This window comes from Podarcis bocagei, assembly GCF_964188305.1.
Source record: "Podarcis bocagei genome assembly, chromosome: 1".
Lineage (NCBI taxonomy): Eukaryota > Metazoa > Chordata > Lepidosauria > Squamata > Lacertidae > Podarcis > Podarcis bocagei.
Genome location: NC_138125.1, coordinates 20,844,361 through 20,861,435, shown reverse-complemented (window position 1 = coordinate 20,861,435; position 17,075 = coordinate 20,844,361). Strand labels below are relative to the sequence as shown.

At 42.0% G+C, this 17,075-nt stretch overlaps 1 protein-coding gene across 3 annotated transcripts in view; it reads right to left on the bottom strand.

The window, feature by feature from the left end:
• Window positions 1–268: 268 nt before the first annotated feature.
• ATG2B (autophagy related 2B) overlaps window positions 269–17,075 on the bottom strand; it is a 45,658-nt gene continuing 28,851 nt past the window's right edge. For all 3 annotated transcript variants that reach the window (XM_081171902.1, XM_081171900.1, XM_081171901.1), the window contains exons 22-42: window positions 16,454–16,653; window positions 16,281–16,361; window positions 15,881–15,987; window positions 15,620–15,712; window positions 15,439–15,506; window positions 14,841–14,917; window positions 14,136–14,306; window positions 11,895–12,036; window positions 11,310–11,512; window positions 10,165–10,391; window positions 8,802–8,910; window positions 8,220–8,414; window positions 7,765–7,866; window positions 6,635–6,713; window positions 6,297–6,501; window positions 4,843–4,912; window positions 3,932–4,014; window positions 3,160–3,281; window positions 2,889–3,043; window positions 1,938–2,087; window positions 269–1,228 (exon numbers count right to left, since the gene is read on the bottom strand). In XM_081171902.1, the coding sequence (XP_081028028.1) occupies window positions 998–1,228; window positions 1,938–2,087; window positions 2,889–3,043; window positions 3,160–3,281; window positions 3,932–4,014; window positions 4,843–4,912; window positions 6,297–6,501; window positions 6,635–6,713; window positions 7,765–7,866; window positions 8,220–8,414; window positions 8,802–8,910; window positions 10,165–10,391; window positions 11,310–11,512; window positions 11,895–12,036; window positions 14,136–14,306; window positions 14,841–14,917; window positions 15,439–15,506; window positions 15,620–15,712; window positions 15,881–15,987; window positions 16,281–16,361; window positions 16,454–16,653 (2,870 nt within the window). In that variant the 3' untranslated portion in view covers window positions 269–997. The remainder of the gene's footprint in view (window positions 1,229–1,937; window positions 2,088–2,888; window positions 3,044–3,159; window positions 3,282–3,931; window positions 4,015–4,842; window positions 4,913–6,296; window positions 6,502–6,634; window positions 6,714–7,764; window positions 7,867–8,219; window positions 8,415–8,801; window positions 8,911–10,164; window positions 10,392–11,309; window positions 11,513–11,894; window positions 12,037–14,135; window positions 14,307–14,840; window positions 14,918–15,438; window positions 15,507–15,619; window positions 15,713–15,880; window positions 15,988–16,280; window positions 16,362–16,453; window positions 16,654–17,075) is intronic.

Here is a 17,075-nt window from a genome sequence, read left to right as displayed (position 1 = left end):
AATGACTACCAAGATGTAACTTGCATAGCATTTAAACTGAATGATGAACTCATGTCAACATATACAAGTCCCAATATTCCTTTCACAAGACACCTTTCCCCACAAACTGTATTGTCTCTGTGTGTATTCAGAACCAACCGCTCACTAGCCCCCTTTCTCCTATGCAGCAATCTGAATAACTGCAAGCATTGCAATCCATTTTTAATGTCATTGGTGATCTTGTAGTGTTCTGCCCCTTTAAGTGATTTGCATAAGTTTTAAAACTACGTAAGGACAAAATGCACATTTATTAACAACTATTTTAAAAAGGCAATATACAGGCAAAATTCTTTAAAGTGCAACACAACAGAACATGTCTGCAACATTCAGATTGCTCAAATCTCCACAAAAGGAGGAATTCATTATGAAGGGGAAACAATTAGTGTCCACAGTTGTCTGAAAACAATTTTCTGACCAGGCATCAAGACAGATTGTCCTTGTTGCTAAGTGCCACATGTGAGACACTCACAATTAGCAAAATAATTGAAATCCCCTTTTCCTTTTAGTATCCTGTAGTGTCCATGTCTCACGCCAGACATCAACCCTGTTACAGAAGGGCACTAATGTAACCCTTTGCTTTTTTAAACATATTTCAACCATGGTTGGGGAAGCCCTCTATATACATGTAGACTGATAAGTATGGAAAGTGTGGTTTCTTCAAAAGAAGGACAAAAATACCCTGCCAACAACAAATATCAAGATACCAAGGAGGACATAGCGCCCAGTCTAAAGCCAGCATTTTCCTGGATTTGGCCGCAAATTTTTTTTTGAAGGTGCCACTCCATTTGGCACTGACCAAACTTGCTTTCAGGTTTTGCCATCAAATTGCTTTCCAATCTCTTGTGTTCCTGAGATAAGCATAGTAAAAGGATACGTCCCATCTAAAGCTGCCATGAGGATAAACGATTTATGCTTCCAGTTTCCCAGTGTCTGTACGTCAAACACGCTTTTAAAGCTATCAGTCCTCTCCAAGGCGCCACTTCTGGGACTCTTCCTGACGCACGTCGGGCCTGATTTGGTTTCTCATGCCGCCCAACACATTTGACGTTGCCTCCGTTGCCATTATGAGAGGTTTCACCACAGTTGGCGGGATCTGGCGGAGGACACCTCCCACCGCTCCAGTGACTCCTCTGTTCTCATGTTCTCGAGCAGCAGTTTCATAGATGGTATGCGCCGTATCTGTAATCCCCTTAAGAGAGTCCCAGACACACAAAAAAGAGTGTTAAGAACTGCAACATCTCCCTTTAGTGAAGTAAACTGCTTGGGGGAGGGGGGGCGGTGGGTTGGGTCATCAGTCTTTATAAGCCCCAGAATCCCTCTCAATTACATCCCATTATTCTCCGCAATGAAACAGGGAAGCCCTTCCCACAGAGCAGCAAAACGTTGAATTCAGTTCTTGCAGACCCACACTGGCTAAGTAGCTTGATGCCCACGTGAGTCGACTAAGCTCCAGAAGCTGGTTTCAAAGCGAGTGGATACAACCAGGGGTGAAATGCAGTGTGTGGCCTGCTGGGCCGCACATTGGGCAGAGAAACAAAATGTCAAGCATGGATTTAAATCTGTTCCTAGTCATTGGAAAGAAACCAACGACAGAGCAATCAGAGCCAGCAGTGGTTAGGGGTTCCAGCACGCCACAAAGGGCAGCTGAAATGCCACATTCCACAGATACCAAGCAACTGCAACCCTCTCTTGGGTGTCCACTTGAGAAACCAACATGGAGAAAATACCACTCCCCTAAGGAGAAACAAAATTATTGTGCAGAAAAATGAAGGATATATAGCCTCATTAAAGCCATAGGAATATCCTAAAAATGGCGCTCAATACCCATTCCGGAGGCATCTCTCCCTGCCTCTGGAATGCAATGCAGATGGCCAGAAGGCAAGGATAACGCTCCTTACCTCTTTTACAACGCTGTATGCTTTGGCCACACCTTCACGAAGGTCCACAGGCTGATGAGCCAGGCGGTAGCGAGAAAGTCGTTTGATCTTCTTTGTCTCAATTAAACTAGGCCCAGGGGAAACCATGTCATAAGCTGTTTCTGCAGCTGCCTAAATATCAGTTTCAATAAATAAATAAAAAACGCATTCTCTTACCACGTGTGGTGAGCCAGTAAAAACCTAGATATGGCCATAATATCAAATTATCTGTACATTATGATAAGCCTCCTAGCTTTTAAAAACACAAGCCAATGCTAAATATTAAGAATACAATCTCATCTCCCAGAGCTCCTTGTAATCTATCTATCCACCCCTGCCGGTTCCCAACATACACTAGGGCATGGTCCAAAAAAGAGCAAATTATGGCATTCAAAGGGACCAATTAGAGTACACCTTCATTTTCTCCCAACTAAGTTAATTATTGACATTCACTTCTGTAGGGATATAATATTTCTTGGGGGTATTACTGTGGTGTGGATAAAATCAGTATTTCATTTCCAACCCTACTCTACCTGGGCTCTGCTGACATGATTCCCACGGAGAGCTGAAATACACATCCCCACAGTCTCCTTACAGTATATAACCCCTCCTCTCTCATACAATGCCTGCTGCCTCTACAGATATTTTGCCAGCAATAAATAGACAAGACTTCCAAAAGAAAAAAAACCCAGTGTTCAGATTTCAGCATTCATGCCTAACTCTTTAAAATGCTACTCCAAATACCAAGTTACAGAAACATCACAGGCCACACCTTCCCTCCTCTTAATTAAGGATGAAACAAGAGAGATCTCAGTTGCCTATGTAATTGTAGGCTTTAGTTGACTTCTGAAACCATTTCCCAAAATCTTGTTTGCTTCAAATAAGATTAGGCTTCCTTTCCTTTCCTTCCCCATTGATAAAGGGAAAACATACCTGTATGGTCTGAACCATTCTGTTTGTCAGTTCCAACGCTGCCATTGCAGTAGATGTACCAAAAGAAGCTGCACCTCTCTGAAAGCCTCTTACAATGCGGCCGTCTTTTCGGTATTGTTCTATTGGTAACCACACCAAGTCTTTTAGACCCTGCACTGTAATTAAAGATAGCATGCCATGGATAATCGCTCAGGAAAAATATTCATTCATATGAATGCATGCACATAGAATAAAAAAACAGAGAGGCTTAAAAAATACTGCAGGAACGTACCTAATTGAACTAATGAATGCATTGGCCCGACTCCTCCTAGAATACCTGGTAGTTGGTTTTTCTTGATGTCGTTAATCCATTCTGAGATGGCGTAAGAGAAAAGCTTATCCACACCTAGCAACCTGTGTGCGTACAAAAGTAACATTTTGTTACCTAAAGAATGATAGGAAGGTATGATGGAGAGACTACATCACTTTTTGCTATTAAGATCTGTGAATTACTTTGGCCAGTTACCAACCAAACAGTTCTGCTAGAGCAAGCACCGTTGGCTGCACTACAAAACTTCCTTCCCTCTCCATGTGCACCTCTAAATATGTTTTGGGGTTCCCCCAGTTCTCTGGGGCAATTTAGGGGGCACACAGGGGTTTCACAGAGACAGGAGAGGGAGGAAAAGTTCAGCTTTGCAGCCCAATGTGCTTGAACTAGTGAAATTGTTTTGTTTGTCTTTCCTTCACAGCAAACACAGGGCAGGAGTCACCTCACCAGCCCCGTCAGCAGAAGTTCTGCGCAAGGACCTCCGCCCTCTTGCTTCCCTCCCTCTGTGCACCCCCCCCAAATTGTCTTAGTGGTTTCAAGAGAACCCGCAGAACGGTGCACAGGGGGAGACGAGTGGGGATAGTTCTGTATGGCAAGTTGTAATGCTTGTACACATAGAACCATTGGAAGAGTGCAAAGCTGAATTCCACCCACCATTACAATGCTCGGTGTTGGTTTTCCTAGAACGGACAGCCTAACAGACAGCAACTCCATTAGAACAACTGGATAAACTTACCCATGTCTATAGCAAAGCCTCTTCAGTTTCAATTCTGAGCAGTTTAACTGAGCAAGCCCAATCAGAATCCCAGCTAATGTACCCTGAAAGTTCAAAGGGTCAAACAGTTCATAAGCAGCAAATAAACACCAAAGTCTTCTTGACTGCTTTTCATCATTTCTTTACTAAATTAACTGTATTTATAAGTTGCCTCCCAAAATAAAGTCCCTGGGTGTTGTACAGAAAAGCAAAGGAAATGCTAGAATAAGAATTCAAAATAAGCTTCACAAAGTCGATTGGCACAAAAGTCAAACACAAAATATAATAAAAATGGAATAAAATACAACCAAAAGAATAGAAGCTGGCATCACCATCAAGTTACAGGAGGTTAGAAGCCCCCAACCATAACAACAGGGACTAAAGTACATGATCTTAAATGGCCTGGGAGAACAAAGGCAGTCTAGGCCTGGCACTGAAAGGACAACTTTAGCTTTCCTAGAGTAAGTATTCCACAGCCATCACTATGAGGGGCCACCAATGAAATTATGCCTGTTTTGCAATTAGGTATGTAAGTTTTACCAAAAGGTTTTTCACTACTACCTACTGCAGAATGCCATCTGAAATTTGATGGCATATTGGGTTCTGGCTGCTTTAATGAAAGTTAAACTTTAATGCAAGTTGCCTGCAGTGAACAAGAATTTCCTCCAGGTGACAAAGCAGAAAGTTGGTGATTTTTTCTTTTAAACCATAAATGGACTGGTAAGAATCTTTGCAGGCTACCAGCTCTTCTGGACTTATTTGCAAGACCGTAAGTTTAGCAATCTTTTGATTTATTTGAAGATTTTGAGCATAAATGTATCATCTTTCCAAAATAAAGAACTACTGAATGTGACACTCCAAAAGGCTAATTTTATCAACAAAAGTCAACAAACCTGATCCATAGAAACATGCTTGCCATGGTAATCAAGACGTATTGGAACTTCTGATGTAAATCGAAATTCTCTAAAAGGAAAAATACGTTGATAACATGCTACACAGAAACAAAAACACAGTTGGAAGATTGGGATCAACAGATAAAGCCTAAGATGGTATAAAGTAAAACTAACATCCCTGGGCTCCATATTTTTTGTTAGGATCACTAAATTTGCTAAATCCCCAACTTTCTAGGGGATTTAAAAGTTGCCAGACCTACTGGTCATCTTAATCTCACAAGATCCAGTCTCATACTTCTATTCTTTTTGATAATGTTTATACTCAGAAAAGTCACCTTTAGGAAAATTAAAGTGCAGTTCTACCGTGCAGCAATTTTAAGAATACAGTCATACCTTGGATATTGAATGACTTAGTTGCTGAACGTTTGGCTCCCGAATGACTGAAAACCGGAAGTGAATGTTCTGGTTTCTGAACGTTTTTTTGGAAGCCAAACGTCCAACAGGGCTTCTGAGGCTTCCGATTGGCTGCAGGAGCTTTCTGCAGCCAATCAGAAGCCGTGCTTTGGTTTCTGAACGTTTTGGAAGTCGAACAAACTTCCGAAAACGATTCTGTTCGACTTCCAAGGTACAACGGCACTAGATGCAAGCAAGGCTTGGTCCTGTGAAGGAAACTTGTATTTCCTACTATCTTTTTAGTTTAGCATCAGATGAAAACAGTCACATAATATACACTGTGGGGGAAGTATGAATATGATGAGCTTAAACATCAGGTGAGCAACCTTTTTACCCCCAGGAGCTACTTTCCAGTGGATGGGACCAGACTCAGTAGTGAGTGTGGCTTAGGCTGAAATCCCCCGCACCCCTTTTTGCGCTAATGAGTGTTTCTTTAATACACACATCCTTCCCAACCTTACACAGAAGGCACAAAGACAAACAACTACCCCCTTACATGCAGGTGCATTTACATGCGCACACACAGTCTTCCCACTTCTCTCTTTTTCACCCACTAACACCCACTAATCACTCACTATCAATGCAGGCGAGATCAGGGATGCTATTAACAGGGCAAGGACCGTGATCTTTACCCCACTTCCCATGGATAGCCTTACATATGCAGGAGGTTCCTTATATATACATGCATATATGCTTTGCTACACATATAGGGCTCTGGACTGGGGCTACAGATGGAAGAAGTCCACTGATTATAAAATGGATGCTTCTGGACTGCAGAAATTAAGAGTTTACCAAATGAGTGAAATAAGAGGTAACTGTAACTTCTCTAGACTAGAGCATCTCATGGATCTAAGGTGGTGGTAGGGGGGAATCTGTGGCCCTCCAGATGTTGCTCAACTACAGCTCCCATCATTATTGCCCATTGGTCATGCATGCTGTGGCTGATGGGAGCCGGAGTCCAACAACTCCTGAAGCCACCTGTGATCTACCTCTCAAGGTACCTGAAAAAGATTGGCTGGTCACTGAATGGTGCCTCTTCGTGTGCAAAATTATGGTCATCCCCGTTGAGCATATCCACAGAATCAACACTTCCGTTCTGGCTCACTCGCTTGTGTAAGGAGAAAGAAATGACTGGACTTGGCTCTTTGAAACTGCTGTGGTGCCTGGGCAAGGTACATGTCACTTCTGCACCAGGAGGCTTCTTAACTGCAAACAGATAAATAAATGAATGCTGAAATCTAAGGCTGCCTGCCAATGAAAGAGTTATCTGTTTGTAGCTCTGCTGCCCATGTATATATTTCTATGAATTCAATACAAAAAAAAAGGACAAATTATTTACCCTCGGGATCTGGAGTCATTAGGACTTCTACTTCTGTAGACAGGCTAGTGAAAAAATCCTTCAAGAAAAACAGGGCATCCTGAAACATAAAAGTAGCATATAAATCACAAACAAGTGAAACTGCCTTATATACCAGGGGTGGATAAACTGTGGCCCTCCAGATGTTACTGAAATACAACTCCCATTACCTTTGGGTGATTGGCTATGCTGCCTGTGACTGATGGGAGTTGTAGTTCAGCAACATCAGGATAGACACAGCTTGACCATCCCTGTTAAGACACTTCTTTGAGTTCAACAGAAGGAAGGGATAAGAGAAAGTGTTTTCGCATTTTTATATATATCACACATGCCTATAATAAGCCAGCCATGATAAAAAGGGGAATGCAGAGAAAAGGAATGGATGATTCTGACACAGGCTGGCTCAATTCTCAATGGCTCCCATCAACATCTATGGGTGAGAGTAAATTAGCTGCCAGCCAGGCAAGTTGAGAAACAGCAAAACAGGCCCTCAAGCAGATACTGGCTCCATGAGTGGAAGGGTTAGGTTGAGTTGCAGTGGTTTCCCATGAGCCCCTTTTACTTTCTCCTATGCTTTCCATTCATATTGAGGAAAAGAAAAGTGCTGCATCTAGAAGCACTGTTGCAATGAAGGCAAAAGATCCTTACTGCCTGTCAGTGAGTGGACCACACAAGCAGGTGCAAAGATACACTGTGCACAAGGCGCAAAAATACACACTGAACATACATCACTGGAGGAACTTCCATCCATAAATACCCTGCCCACCATGATTATGAGATTTTCTCCAATGATTAACAAAAACATTTTGGCTATATGTTGTTTTGGGTTACCTTTGGCAAGAGAAAACAACCAATAAATTCAATAAATAGCAACAACAACCATCTGTACTTCATAAATGGTTCTCTTTCTTCCACCGAAGCAAGTTACTTATGCAAAAACGGCAACTTTGCACAACTATAGTTGCAAACTTAATCAAATCACAACTTTGCAATTCACACCCACAAAATGTTTACAACAGATTACAGGAACGAGTGATTAAGGAATCGTTACACTGCATAAATTCTATATATATATATATATATTCCTAAGAAGTGTTGCTTGCTAAACCAACCTGGTCAATGTTGAGACGAAGTGGCATTAATGACACTCGCAAACAACACTCCTGGGGCGATCTGCCCGACTCTGGACGAACATGCAAAGCTTTGACCGTCAACTGAAGTAACAAGTGAAGAGAGAAAGAAAAGCTGAATAAAAATGAACGTATATTTGTGAATTACTCTGAGAGCATATATAAAAGATACAGAATCTTTACAGCAGAATCATTATTGATATGTTTATTACTGGGTGTTTTGAACTTGTGTCAAAATTGCTGTCACTCTAATTCAATGCAGCATGCAGTAAAAGTTGTAGCCATTGTGTATGTGAATTTTTATGGACTGTTTCTCAAGTCCCAGTGGAGCTCAGACACAACTTTAGTGGAACACATACTTCTACGCTGCATGTGGACACCGCATCTATTCTCAGCCCCATCATTTCCACATTTAGCAAGTTGTTACACGGCCTTACCATATTAGAATGTGCCTTCCTAGGCATCTCCTTACTGCAGTAGAGGTAGAGAAATTTATTCATCTGTGATGTAGCCAAGCGATCTCTGATCTCAAGATCTTGAACCACAAACACTTGACGAGACACGGGTTGCTCCAGCAGGTTGACCTCACATTCTGCTTCGCCAGATGGATATACCTCATGCTGGAATTTGACCTTATAACCAGGAAAGGCAAAAGGCAAGAACTCTATTAAGACCCGCCCCCTGTAGCATTTGCAATGCTTCTTGATACAGAGTTGTCACTTATAAGTTCGGGTGGCTTCAGTGGCAAGGAGTGCCTGTTTCCAGCTGTGGCCCATTCACCAGCTATGGCCATTCCACTCTCTGCCCTTTCTAAGTTCAAAAGGTCCAAGTATATACTGCTATGGCTCACAAAAAGCTCCTCAGATTTTAGAGCCTGAGGAAAAGGTCACAATGCCTCTGTATTTCTGTAATGCTTCATATCCTATGCATGCCAAACAAATGGGCAAATACAGTCCCCATCAGTTGTAGAGAACTTCCCAGCAATAAAGAACAACTGTCGCCATTTCAGTTATTCTTACCTTACTTAACTGTATTTCCATCAAGAAATCTGGGTTCCTTCCTCTTCCACCACAGACTGTGTTGCGCCCATGCCTTGTTGGTGTGTGAGAAGGAGAGCTCTGAGGACTACTGGAATAGGAGAAAGGGTATTGTTTTTCCATTTAAACGTTAAGTTTGGCTTGCAACAACTGTTTCAGTGCTCAACTGGTCATCTTTTGGTGCTGTATTACAGTGGTACCTTGGAAGTCGAACAGAATCCGTTCCGGAAGTCCGTTCAGCTTCTGAAACGTTCCGACTTCCAAAGCACGGCTTCTGATTGGCTGCAGGAATCTGCTGCAGCCAATCGGAAGCCTCGGAAGCCCCATCCGACGTTCGGCTCCCAAAAGAAAAACTTCTGGTTTTTGATCGTTTGGAAGCCGGAACGTTCGACTCCCAAAGCGTTTGGGAGCTGAGGTTCGACTGTATTATTATAACTTTTATTCTCAGTGTATTCTCAACACTACTCTGACATTTTGTAAGGCGAGGATTTTTATAAATGTTTCTATAAATAGTAAACAAACTGAAGAGTAAAAAAAGAAAAGAAAATCAACTTGCTGCCACTGTTAACCAGACTGCATTTTCCTCTTCAAAAGAACTCGATGGACAAGCATTCTATAAGTATTAGGAAAATGTAAAGTGGCTTTTAAAAAACCTAACCTTTCAGAATACACTCACTGAAAGTACATTGCTTGCTTTCACCACCTTAGATTTGACCAACAATTAATCACATGCTTCAAGGGAATGCCAGCCAGGAAGGAAAAAACACACACATTTGAGTGCATACTTTTAAGCTGCCATTTCCACTTGCTCAGATGGAGCTCCAGGGGAAACTGAATAAGATGGTGTCCTGACACAGATAAATAATAGCCATTTTATTTATTGCAATTATTAATATCCTGCTTTTAGGATACAAGATCTCCCAAGACAGCACATAAAAAATCGTAAACCATGTTGGGGGGGGGGAGAATAAAAGCTGCAATAAAGGGTATCAGTTTTTTTTAAAAAAAATCAAGTTCCTCGCAGAACACCCTGTCTGAAGGTGTGGAGGGGGAAGTCTAGCTGGAACTAAGCTAAAGCGGTCCCCCCCCTTTATGCACTAGCCCAGCGGTTTTATGTTCTGAAGACAAATGCATCTTTTTCCTATGTAAGAAGGTAAAAAGCAATTTTCTGCCATGTTTAAGAGGTGGAATGCAGAGAAAAGCAATGGACTATTCTGAGGGAGAGTAAATGAGAAAGGGCAAAACAGCCCCTCACCTGGACACGGGGTTCAGTTTTATGTTTTGAAGACAAATGCATCTTTTCCCTATGATATGAATTTAATAAACTAATACCAGAAGTACTTACATGTAACTCTTAGCTGGAGATGTAGGGGGTGCATTTCCAAAGTCCTTTCCCCCATAAAGGTGCCAAATGAGTGAGATTTCTTTCACAACATAGCGCACCAAGGGGATAGGAAATCTCAACGGACCTTTGTTTGTGTCTGCCTTCTTTACAGGCAGACTGAAATGGTTCTCTTTTATCAGGATCGCATCATCAACCATCGTTTTCACTACTGGCTCTTCTACTTTATCCTAAAAGGTTACAGGATATTAAGTGCATGCACATTAAATGCTATTTTTTAAAAAAAAAATTCATCCATTTGTTGTTGTTTTTCTGTGGCAAAACTATAAATATTGCTTGGCTCCGAGTTGTTAGGTTTACTGCAGGTTTGTAAATGGGCACTTGCCTGTGGCCAGTGGCAAGAAAGAACGGCTTTCAAAATGACCAATTCTGCTAATTAGAAGGTAGCTGGAGACTAACACAGGTAAAATTTGGGAGCTAGCATTTTCTATTGATTTAGCTTGACTCTGCTTTAATCAAACAGAAGGGCTCGTTTCCCTTGCCCAAAGATAACGTCAAATTCTAACAATCAAAATACGAAAAACAGCACTTCTAATGCATATATAATACATAGCAGCAGACCTAGAATCATAGAATCATAGAATCATAGAATCATAGAGTTGGAAGAGACCACAAGGGCCATCGAGTCCAACCCCCTGCCAAGCAGGAAACACCATCAGAGCACTCCTGACATAAGGTTGTCAAGCCTCTGCTTAAAGACCTCCAAAGAAGGAGACTCCACCACACTCCTTGGCAGCAAATTCCACTGTCGAACAGCTCTTACTGTCAGGAGGTTCTTCCTAATGTTTAGGTGGAAACATGCTATATTTTGCACAAAATGGCAACTACCCATTTCTCTATATACAGCATGCTGGAGTTATTGCCCAATTTGAGCAACTGCCTTTAAGGTCGTTTAGCAATTGCGTTATCAACCTGCTCTGCATGGATTTGTCATGTCACATTCCAGAAGGATGACCCAGTGAGAAGCTCTCCAGATCCAACAGACTGTCTTCATACAACAGCTGTTAACCAAATCAGTTAACCTATGAGTTTTAAAAGGTATTTTCCCCCTCTCATTTGATTTCTTATTAACATTAGGTTTTCCTTACAGAGATAACAGCTTTCGGTGCAAAAAGAATACAGAAGTCATCGTTTTCGGAAGGTACATCTCCTATCGCTTCATTAATCATATGGGGAGTGAATGAAGCATAAGTAGGACTTGGCTCCTGAGAGAGGTTCCCACTTTCATCAGGAAACAGGAAGAGATCTGAGCAAGTTGGTGCTGGCGTTTGTGTCTTTTCATCCAAAACTCCTGGGAGAAGAGAAACAAGACACTTCTATCAAGATTAAGCAGGTGAAGTACGAGAAGAAGGCTTTTAACATAGGGTTGCCAGATTTCAAAAAGTGAAAATCAGGACAGAAAAAGTTTTGCCCAAAGTTATTCAGCTTTTCTTTGGAAAATCCGCAAAAACCGTTTTTGAGCTACTTTTAGGAAAAATCAGCAAAACAGCACTGCCCACAGATTTTCATGGACATATTTCTGATTTCCACCCAGACACTGCTAGAGATAGCAATATTCCGCATATGTCTGGGAAATTCCAGACGTATGGCAACCCTACTTTAACAGGATTCATTTGAAATACTGTATTGAAACGGCATTTCTTTAAAAACAGAAGAAACCGGGAAAGATCTACCATTAGCTTGTGGCTTAGAGGGGGAAGTAAACTGCTGGGTTTCAATCTCTTCCATAGCATCACTCATTAAATCCCGTAAAATCTGTTGGTCAGCTTCTGCCAGGATTGGACCTTGGGATGATGGCCGGCTAGAGAAATCTGCCTGGAAGATAAGGAATACACCAATCTAAACTTATAAAGGAAATACAGTGCAGTTCTTGATAAATATCTGTAGCTATGATGCATGCTAGCTTAGATTGCTACAAGAGTGTTGTTTCTCAACTTTACAAAAGTGATCTAGATCAGTGATGGTGGACCTTTTAGAGACGGAGTGCCCAAACTGCAACCCAAAACCCACTTATTTATCGCAAAGTGCCAACACGGCAATTTAACCTGTATATCTCTCTTTTTTCTGTGTTTCACGTTTCTTCTTTATGACTGCTGTTGTAATAAATAATCCTCCATAAAAGTTATTGCATTACAGTCTTCATTAAATTATCTTTCCATTGATATATAATTTTATGATATAACTCAGTGCTTTTTTTAAACATTTAAAAAAATGTTTAGGGGTACTCTCATTTTGACTCAATAAAATCACCACCGGGGTGGGGGTGGGGAATAAATACAATTCAAATTGGGAAAAATAAATACAGTGGTACTTCAGTATTCGAACAGCTTAGTTCTCGAACTACTTGGAACCTGAACACTTCAAACCCAGAAATGAGTGTTCCGGTTTTGGAAGTTTTTTCAGAAGCCGAACGTGCTCTGTTCTGAGTATAACTTCCATTTTGGGTGCTACACATCTGTTTTCCTAGTGAGGGAAGGCAGGCTGGGTGGCAACCAAGCAGGCACCTGCCACCCTCCAGCGCTGGGTCCCTCCGCCGCTACCACAACAGCAACCACCCCCTCCTCCAGCTCTGGCGGCCCCGGCGCTAAGTGAAAGAAGGCTGGGCCAGGGCGGCAAGTGAGCAGGCAAGGGATGTTGCCGTCACCCTCCCCCCCCCCAGCCCGCTCCTGTTTGCAGGCAAGTAGGAGTGGGGTTGGGCTGCTCCGCTAGGCAGCGTTGCTGCTTGCACGGGAACAGGAGCTGGATCGGGGCTGCTAAGATGGGGAGGTGCAGGCTCTGTCACACTTTGTTGAGGGGTTCACGGCTGCACTCCCCTCAAGGGAGAAGTTTAAAGGAGCCCCCACCTCCGCATCAGATCACCTGCAACCCTGTGAAGGCAGCCAGGCTGAATAGTTGCTAGCGTTGGGGAAGGTGGAGGCAGCCTGGAAGCTGAATCTGAGAGCCCCACCACCACCTGAAGGCAGCCAGGAGCTGCCCAATCCCGCTCCTACTTGCCTGCAAACAGGAGCAGGCTGGGGGGGGGGGTTGATGGCAACATCCCTTGCATGCTCACTTGCCTTCTGAAAGATCCCTGCCTCCACTCCCCGTGAGCCCTTTCCCCCTCCTCCTCCTCCTCCCCCCCCCCCACTCCCAGCACGGAAGCTATGGCCCTGCTGGGATGATGGCACGCGTGCCCACAGAGAGGGCTCTGAGTGCCCTCTCTGGCATGCATGCCATACATTCGCCACCACTGATCTAGACAGATTCAATGCTCCGGTCCAGAGGTTAGCTATTAATAATCAACCCTCCTAGTAGCCAATGCCGTCAGTTGAAGGAACCAACCCATCCACTTGGGAACCAATGTTAGGTTACAGTGGTACCTCGGGTTACATACGCTTCAGGTTACAGACTCCGCTAACCCAGAAATAGTACCTCGGGTTAAGAACTTTGCTTCAGGATGAGAACAGAAATTGCGCCGCAGCAGTGTGGCAGCAGCAGGAGGCCCCATTAGCTAAAGTGGTGCTTCAGGTTAAGAACAGTTCCAGGTTAAGAACGGACCTCCGGAACGAATTAAGTACTTAACCCGAGGTACCACTGTATTTCTTTTCAAGCTAAACAAATTAACTGAAATTGTGATTGCTACCCCATATGACAGCTTTCAGAATATTTGCAAAATATTCTGACTACCAATACAAATAATGACATCTGAAAGCCAGCCCAGTCCATGCAAGGTAAGACATAGCATATTGTGAATTAGTAGGGATAATAATCTCCCCCCCCCCCAAAAAAAAAGCTTTGTGTAATTAACAGTTTTCACAACTGTGGACAAAGCTAGGCCATAAAAAGTTATGGTGAATGGAAACACACAGAGAGAGAGAGAGAGAGAGAGAGAGAGAGAGAGAGAGAGAGAGAGAGAGAGAGATGCCTTTTCATACCTTAACATTTTGCTTGGTCGCTCCACAAGTATTCTCCATCTTCGCAGGCGGATTCAGATCACCGTAACTTGCAATATACTGGATAAGATTCATTAATGCAGCACAGGAATCTGAGCACGTTCTAATGTGGATCACATCACTGGAACAATGGAGTTCAAAACGTGGCTTACTCTAAACAGACAATAATTCAAAATCATGTCCGACACCAGCAGAAGATGCACTTTTCTTAAGTCAGTCCTGAATGTACGATCAAGGAACCAGACATATGTGTTTAGAAAATGACCCAGTATGTTTAACAGCCAAAGTCAATTTCAATCACACTTTTTTGAACAAGTATCTCAAAGGCCAAAGCTTTATTATAAAAATGTAAAGGTAAAGGTACCCCTGCCCGTACGGGCCAGTCGTGTCCGACTCTAGGGTTGTGTGCTCATCTCACTTAAGAGGCCGGGGGCCAGCGCTGTCCGGAGACACTTCCGGGTCACATGGCCAGGGTGACGAAGCTGCTCTGGCGAGCCAGCACCAGCGCAGCACACGGAAACACCGTTTACCTTCCCGCTATAGAGCGGTACCTATTTATCTACTTGCACTTAGGGGTGCTTTCAAACTGCTAGGTGGGCAGGAGCTGGGACCGAAAACACACACACACACACTCCAAAACTTAAACCAGACATAATTTAGCTTTTATATTTTAACTCAATTCCTTACTCTCTCTCCATCAGATCCAGGTTTCACTGCCCTTATAGTCAGTTCTAAGAGTCCCATGTCCATAACTCGAACATAATCTGAAGAAAACAAAATAATTATCTGCTAAACTCCTGAATTGCTGCTTATGCCTCATATTTAAGCCCTCGAATGCCTTCATGATGATGGATTGTTTTACGACTGAAACTCAAGCCCTTTCTAAACTACAGAAAATGAGTAGACAGCGCCCCCACCCTAGCTATGATTCTATCTGTTGTTTTTTTGTGTCTTATGAATGGGAATGATTTTAGAATGACTATTTTAGTGGCCAGTTTTGGCTTGTGCTTCCATGGACAACTTTACAGTTGTCCAGCAATAAATCCAGAATTCATTAATATACTGGGATGCAGTTTGGCTATTTTATTCTAATATGTTGACCATAACTAGACAAGAATCACATGCATGGGAAATTCAAAAAGACAAAGCTTCTTTCCTCCATCATGCTACATCAGACAATCATGTCCAGCTCAGCTAACAGTTGCTTAACATAAAAGCACCTTTTAATATCCTTACTAGTTACTTGGAATTGTATGAATCCCTTTAAAAGCTGAAATGCACTTACCTCTTTGGAGATTCACTGCAACATTACACTTGTCAGACAGATGCAAAGCAGCCTCATCCAAGATTATTCTATAACAAAAGGGATGTTTTTTTAAAGGAATTATATTTTCCAACAATTTTGTAAATGTTGAAACAAATATAAGTTAAATGTGGGATTTGTTAAAGTTCTTAATAAACTTTACCTGAGAGTAGAAGATGATTTATCCAGTGCCACACTACTTGAAATGCTAAATGTTTCAACGGTAAGAAGTGATCTAGTTGGCAAAAACAGAGGCCTACCCAAAAAAAAAAAAAAAAAATTATTTGAAACATATTTGGAAAGCAAGTAGTTCAGAAATTCAAGTGACCATAAATAAACTTGACAAACTGAATATTAAAGCAACTGGTTCAGGACAACAGTTGACTTAATAGGCTGATTCAAACACTTTATTTGTTTAGCTTACCTATAATTCAGGGCACAACTCCAGAGATGGACGTGAAAAGTTGTAACAGAAGCTGGAGGATTATATCCCAACACAGGCTCATCAGAAATGTTCAAAAAATACAAAATCTACAATTACAAAAGTGTAAAGATAGGCCCACTGTATTCTAATCAAGTAAGGTAACATCAGCTGTCACTGAAAGATTTTGCAGACTATATAAAAAGGAGAAGCGATGGATAATATATTTATTGTAAAGGCATATTTTACTCAGAAGTACGGGGATTCCCAGGACTGAGCCACACAAAGCAAGCTTACAGCAACTGCAATACTCAGTAGGAATACTCTACGTTAGAACATATGAGAATGTTCTCCAGATAATGATCTCCAGATAGACCATAGGACATTTAGCAAATTAACATACCTGTTCATGCCAGCTTAAACCTGAAGGAAGTACTCTGTGTTGAAGAGTGGCTCCTCTTAGTCCAACAGCAACTAAAAACTCCTACAAAAACAAGATCATCCAAAATATTCATGTAAATACTTTCAGAGCATATACAGATACAGATATATAGATATTAATTTCTAAATACAAACCTTTGTATTGGTCTCCAACTTATTTGATTGTATCTTAACTGCAACAGACAACATGCTTAAGCAGTCCACTCCCACACCATCTGAGGAAGCCCTACTGAGACCTTCTTCTTCCGAAAAGTAAATAGTAGGCTCTAACCAATGGGGTGGCGTTGCACTTGGCAGCCTTACTTCAGATGGACAGACAACTCCATCCACCACGCCTGCAGAAAGACAGCTTTGTGGTTAGATAGTCCTTCAAAGACATTTTGAATTGAGATACAAAAAAATCCACATATTGTACTCTAAAACTTGCTAACATCTGGCTGATGCTCTAAACACCCAAACTTCGTTAAGTAAAACTGCAGGGAAGATTTCTAAAATCTTGTCAGCAATTTGTTTTGTTATGTATACTGACAAACAGAAATACTATACTTATACTTATAATGCAGAACAATGCATTTTGGAGTAGTTCTCTTCTAGGAAAGGCGGCCTTCAGAAATACCTGCAGACATCCAACACAACTTTCTTACTGTACAAATAGAAGGTTTTGCAACCATAGGTGTACTTAGAATAAACTTTCTATATGTCAGCTCTGATTTGGTTGTTATTAGCAATTCACCCTCCTGTGTTTCACATAAGCACC